At 36.7% G+C, this 6,356-nt stretch overlaps 1 protein-coding gene across 1 annotated transcript in view; it reads left to right on the forward strand.

Moving 5' to 3' along the window:
- LOC103598507 (potassium channel subfamily T member 2-like) overlaps positions 1-6,356 on the forward strand; it is a gene marked incomplete at its 5' end in the record, with an annotated part of 230,756 nt that overhangs the window by 110,707 nt on the left and 113,693 nt on the right. Inside the window, 3 exon segments of the mRNA XM_008582500.1 lie at positions 3,404-3,617; positions 5,859-5,932; positions 5,935-5,963. Coding sequence (XP_008580722.1) covers positions 3,404-3,617; positions 5,859-5,932; positions 5,935-5,963 — 317 coding nt within the window.

Raw genomic sequence — 6,356 nt, forward strand, 5'->3', positions numbered from 1 at the left:
CTATACGAGAGTGTATATAATGACAGGCCATGAAACTTAATTTAGGTAAGGTAGTGAAAAGACATCTGTTGGTTAAAGGATACTGAAAATGTAGTAGGTTAATAGATTATAATTTCAATGGGACTCAAGAAGGAGCAAGCTGGAAAGAGAGAAGATAAAGGTAGGAGTCAGAGGGTGAGATGCCAAAAGTAGAAATTATGTGCACTAAGTAGTAATTACAAAATCTAGGGTGTGACCTGAGAGTAATGGCTGAGGAATGGTAGAAGAATAACCATAACTGGAGGAGAGGATGAGGAACTGAGTCTGGAGAGTTGGAAGTGATCATCTACATGTATGATGAAATTGCTAAGAATTAGAACAAACGATGTGGAGAGATTAACAGTGATGCAGGAGTTAAATTATTCAGATACGGTCAGTTGCATAGGCACATGTATGCGGAACATGGAAAGTTGACTTTAAGCAGGATTTTATTATGTCAAGAGAGTGTAATAGAGCAAAAATGTATCAAGGGAGCCAAGGGTATATGCAAGAAAATATCGTAATGTTCAAACATGGCATTTAAGATGGGTAAGAAAAGAAGAGAGAACATCAAGGGAGGGAAGGAGACGATGAAAAGTTGGTATAATCACTATAATCGCCGTGGAAGTGAAGGGCTAGACAAGGTGAAGAAGCCATTCTTCAGTGAATTCAAGAAATTGAGAGGTCAGAGTGTGGGAAGGTTCATCTACTCATATTTTGAAAACACTGGATGAGGCAAGAGTAGTGCTATGGGTTGAACTGGGTTCCCCCAGAGTCATGTATGGAAGTCCTTACCCCCAGTGCCTTAGAATGTGCCCTTATTTGGAGACAGGGTTTTACAGAGGTAATCGAGTTAAAATGAGGCCATTGGAGTGAGCCCTAATCCAGTATGACTAGTGTACTTATGAGAAGAGGAAATTAGGGCACAGACATGCATAGCAGGACAGTGATGAAAAGAGACACAGGGAGAAGATGGTCATGGACGAGCCAAGGAGTGAAGACCAGAACAGATTCTTTCCTCCCAGCCCTCAGAAGACACCAGAAGTGGCCAGAAGCAGAACGCATGTGCAAACGCTCCTTCAAGAAGCCTGCCTGCGTTAGACAGGAAAAGGATAAAGAAATGGTCGGAGGTGATGCAGAGTCATAGACTGGGGAGGAGGTGATAAAAAGATCACAATTCCTTGGAGGGTCCAAGAGAATTTAATCCACAGCACAAGAGTAGGGATTAGTTTCACATGAAGGGAGGTATGTCTGTTTCCTTGTAAACAGAAATAAGAGAAGAAAAACTTGGGGAAGCTCTCATTTTTGCTTATTTGGACAGAGGGACTAGGAAGAGTTCTATGATAACTTCTCTTTTCTCTCTGAAATAGACGACATAGTCATCTGCAGAGGGCAAATGCAGTAAATACAAATCTGAGTTTGCAACTTTAGAACATATCATATGGCTTTCTTTTATTTTTATAAATCAAATTTATAAAATTTAAATAAATCAAATCCACTCACTGCTTAATGGACAATTTAATCTCATCACCTCGAAAAATCCCCCTCCCCTCACCCAAGCATACACAGGTTGCATTATGTTAATCCTGTGTTTATGCTGCCAAAAATTAGAAAGGACTGTGTCCATAGCTTCTAATATTACCTTACCTCAGATATTGGATCTGCTGAGTGTTGGTCCCCACATCTTTTTCTTAGGCCGAGCTGTTTCGGACAAACTCGCAAGTCTCCTTGTAGAGACTCCCCTGATTACTGCAGGCTACCAGCCTCTCTCACAATACACAGGGTGCGGTGTGGGTGTATGTGAAAGTGCAGTATGGTGCCGGCCCAGTGGCGCACTGCTACAGTGTGCCGCTTGGGAGCGTGGCGGCGCTCCCGCCGAGGGTTCGGATCCCACGTACAGACCGGTTCCCGCTCACTGGCTGAGCGAGGTGCGGGTGCAACACCGAGGGTTGCAATCCCGTTGCCGGTCCCGGTCCGGTACAGGCATGACACTGAGGGTTGCGATCCGTTGCCGGACACGGAAAAAGACAAAAAGAAAAAAAAAAGAAAGTGCAGTATGTGTAACAGGTAACAGCCCCTGAAACTTAACCCCCGAACTTATTCCAGTTGTGAGGAATACCCAGATGTTCTCACCAGTCTTGTCCCTATCAACTCTCACACTCAGAAATGAATTTCCACCCTTTCTCTGTGAAGACTTGTAATTCTCCTCAACATTTTTAGAAATCTGTAGCTGACCTCTTTCCATGGTACAAGAAAAGAAATGCAACAATCCATTAGCTCTCCCCTCCCCTTACAAACTCATGCTGTTATAATGAAGAAGAAGGTTGGAAGGTCAGAGGTTTGAGGGAAGTAGAATTTTAAACAATTGCTTTAAAGAATGGGATGAAGTGAAGACTAAGGACTTCTAGAAGGATGACCAGGTGTGACTGAGTGCACACATGAAGGAGTGATCATGAAATATGGTGGCATTCATTGATTAGGTTGCATTATTTTCTCCAAGAGGGAGAGACATCAATTTTCCATAAGTTGATGTTTAAATTAATTTTTAAATTCCAATAAGAATCACAAAGGGAATTGTTTCTTCTTCTTCCTATTCCTTGAACACCTCGAGTATTCAATAGCCGTAAGCTACTGACTTGCATGTTTCTTACTCTCTTTCGTGTCAAAAATCAAATGTCCCCAGCCCCCCCGTTTTTTATCATGTCATGCTGTTTTTTTTTTTTTGCTTTTGTTTTTCCTGTGTGCTATTTATCATTGTCTAAAATTACTTTACTCATTTATTTGTCTACTTGGTTATTTTAAAGATAAAATCCATGTGTGTAGAAACCTTGTCTGTCTGCTTTTCTACATATCTCAAGTGCTTAGAATATTGCTCCCCATATATGGCATGCATGGATGCAGTACATAATAAATATTGCTTTTTAAAAAAATATGTAAAATGTCAGTGTTCTGATATGAAAAGGTGGTTACAAATCAGTAAAAAAAAAAAAAAACCTTAATAAAAAAGGGGGAGAAAGACGAAATGAGAATTTTAAAAAATTGGCCAACAAAACAAATTTAAATTTTAAAGAAATATAAACTGAAACAACAGAGTGTACCTTTTCACTTTTAGTTTCTACATACTTCAGGACTTGACAGATTTTATGTTTTGTGCTATAGGGAGACAATCAGCAAATACACTTTTCTACACAAATGCAGAATTTCTTATCCAGGGAAATGGCCACATGAAAAAGAAATAATTAGCTTTTTGAACTCAAGGCTAAAAAATATATACATATTTCTTGATTACGCTGATTGTATTTCATTTCACTTCCATCGTCCAGTGATCAATATTGACATATAGATAGCAAATGTCTTGATGAATTTTCATGTTTGATTGTTTTAGGTACTGTGGCTATAGACTTGCAAGACACAAGCTGTAGAGCAGCAAGTGGCCCTACCCTGTCTCTTCCTGCAGAGGGAAGCAAAGAAGTGAGAAGACCTAGCATTGCTCCTGTTTTAGAGGTTGCAGATACATCGTCAATTCAAACATGTGATCTTCTAAGTGACCAATCAGAAGATGAAACTACACCAGATGAAGAAATTTCTTCAAACTTAGAGTATGTTTAGATGCTCGAAGATGTAAGATTACTGGGTTTGTGCTAATATCCTTAGGTAATGTTTTTAGGTACTTTAGCAATACATAAGGAACTAATGTTCTTACCTTGTGGCCATTGTAGAATCATTTCTACATGCTTCTACCAAAACACCCTTCTATTACTCAGTATCTCTCGACTACAGAACATTCTAAGCCCTCAAGTTTCTGGCTTCAACATGTATTTCCAGCCTCATTCTTCTAAGTTATTCTTTATCTTTAAAGAAAAAAAAAAGACAAAAACCAGTATTCCAGGATATAAACTGCATTTTCATAACTGTGAGTTTTTTTATTATATTGTACATTCTACCTCTTTTTTTTTATTTCACGTCCTTATTAAAGCTCAATCAGTTATTCAATGGTATGTGAATGCAGCCTCTTCCATTAAGCTTCCCTTGCTCATCTCAGCTTTTCGCAGTCTTTTTCATACAGGATGCATCAATAATATTTTAAATGTTGAATAAAAGAAGTGCTGTGTCCCTTTTGTAAGCTTCCATAATAATGCAGTACCAATCTATATAACATTAATCACATTTTAGCCTGCAGTAGAGTTTGTTTGCATGTTTTATTCCACATATATATTGCCAGTGCTTGTGGAGAGCGTAGTGGTCCACAGCCTTGACTTTGGAGTCTGAAAGACTTTGCTGTGCCAGACCCACCTTATACTATTGTGTATGAATGACTTTGACTGAACAATCTTGCCTACAATTTCTTTACCTGTAAACTGAGTGGAATTACTACCTCCATAACGTTATCTGAAGATTATATGAGATAATGGAGAAAAGTGGTTATGATTATGTTTTGGCAGAGTAAGCATTCAGTAAGTATTAATTACCATTAGAAGTAATACCGGTATTAGTGGCATCAGTAACATCATCTCCTAACCTTTGTCCCAATACCTTTCATATAATATAAGCTTGATTAATGTTTAATTAAACTAAAACAAACTGAAATACCACTGAAACTTGGAAAGATCTCTTTTTTTTTAATCCCTCGCTCTGCATTTTTTCTTTTTTCATTTATTACAATAAACTTTGATGTACCCAGAGAACAAAATCCACTCTCCAGGAAATTAATGGCCTGAGTGCTCAAATATATTTGTGGAATCCAGGATGGGAACAGGGAGAGGTTTGGCAACCGGTATCGTTCCAGGAAATGGTGTTTTGGGGTGTGGTTGAAATTCTTTTTTCATACTTATTTCTGAAAAAAATGAGGTAGAGGTTTTTTTATTTGTAGAAAAATGAAAGAGATGTTGAAGTAGTACTGAAAATCACCAACTTCTAAATGCACAAAATGTGCTCTATTTTTACTTCTCAGCAAATGATGTCTGGAAAACAGTTTCAACTAGGTCCAAAATTTCATGTTTTATCTGGCACATTTATTTAAATCAAGAGCTTCCCTATTGGATAAAGGAATATTGCTTTCACTAAATTTTCTTTTATTTCCTAATTTTCATTTATGCTACTACTTTTTAGAAGTTTCCTTTTGAAAGTCAGCATAGCCAAAATGTGCATGTGGTTATTTTTCAGAAGTCAGCAAACATACTGAATGTCCTTGAAAAATGATTCCAGAAAAACTCTAACAAATTAAGTCAATCATTTGCCCCCTTTTGATTATGCATTCATGGCTAGTGAATATTGAGAGAGTAATCATAATAATGCATTTTTCTTTAAGTGTATTTTGTAAAAATTAACATTGTTGTTTGTTAAAAATACATCTAAATTCTCCACACTAAGGGTTGGCAAACTTTGTCTAGAAAGGAACAGCTAGTAAATATTTTAGGCTTTATGATCCTAGTTGCAATGATTCAACTCTCTTGTTGAAGCACAAAAGCACCCATGCACACAACACATAAATGAATGTGTATTTCACATAAATGGATCTGTATTTCAATAAACCTTTATGTATGGATACTAAAATTTCAACTTTATATGATTTTTACATGACATAAAATATTATTCTTTTTTTAAAAACATTTATATGTATAAAAACCACCTTTAGATCACAAAATCATGTGGTGGGCCAGATTTGATCTCTGAGCAGTAGTTTTCCTACCCTGGTTCTAAACTACGTCATTAATCAAAATATGATTACAACATAGTGAGTTACTGATTCTAACTTTATGGAAACAGAGGAACATGGCCGTAACTTAATTTTCAAATGTTGCAAGCCTTATTCAAGGGTAATATTTCATCTTGTTTTGCAGGTATGCTAAAGGCTACCCACCTTATTCTCCATATATAGGAAGTTCACCAACTTTTTGTCATCTCCTTCATGAAAAATGCCATTTTGCTGCTTAAGACTAGACAAGGTAAGCACTTGTTGTTACTGTTGTTTCCTCCAAATATAAAGTATAGCATTTGACAATTACATATATTTAAATAATTTGTACAGCATTTTGGCTAAAATATGTTTAAAGGGTATTATCTCTTCAAATATAAATTTAATTAAATAAAGTAGTAAGTTTTACTTTTTATAACTGCACTAAAGATTATCCAAATGCTTTACCCTTCTACTAAATTAACCAAATGGATAAGCCAGTCAAGTTTTTAAAGAGGAAAACAGAGGTACCAGAATCTCAACCCTATGAACCCTAACATCCAAAGTCTTTCCAAATCACTTTATTTTGGCCAAATATGCATTATTTCTTTTACTATTTATGCTTCAAATCTCAATATGGAATCACTTGACATATGTTAGACAC

This window comes from Galeopterus variegatus, unplaced genomic scaffold (genome assembly GCF_000696425.1).
Source record: "Galeopterus variegatus unplaced genomic scaffold, G_variegatus-3.0.2 Scaffold2648, whole genome shotgun sequence".
NCBI lineage: Eukaryota > Metazoa > Chordata > Mammalia > Dermoptera > Cynocephalidae > Galeopterus > Galeopterus variegatus.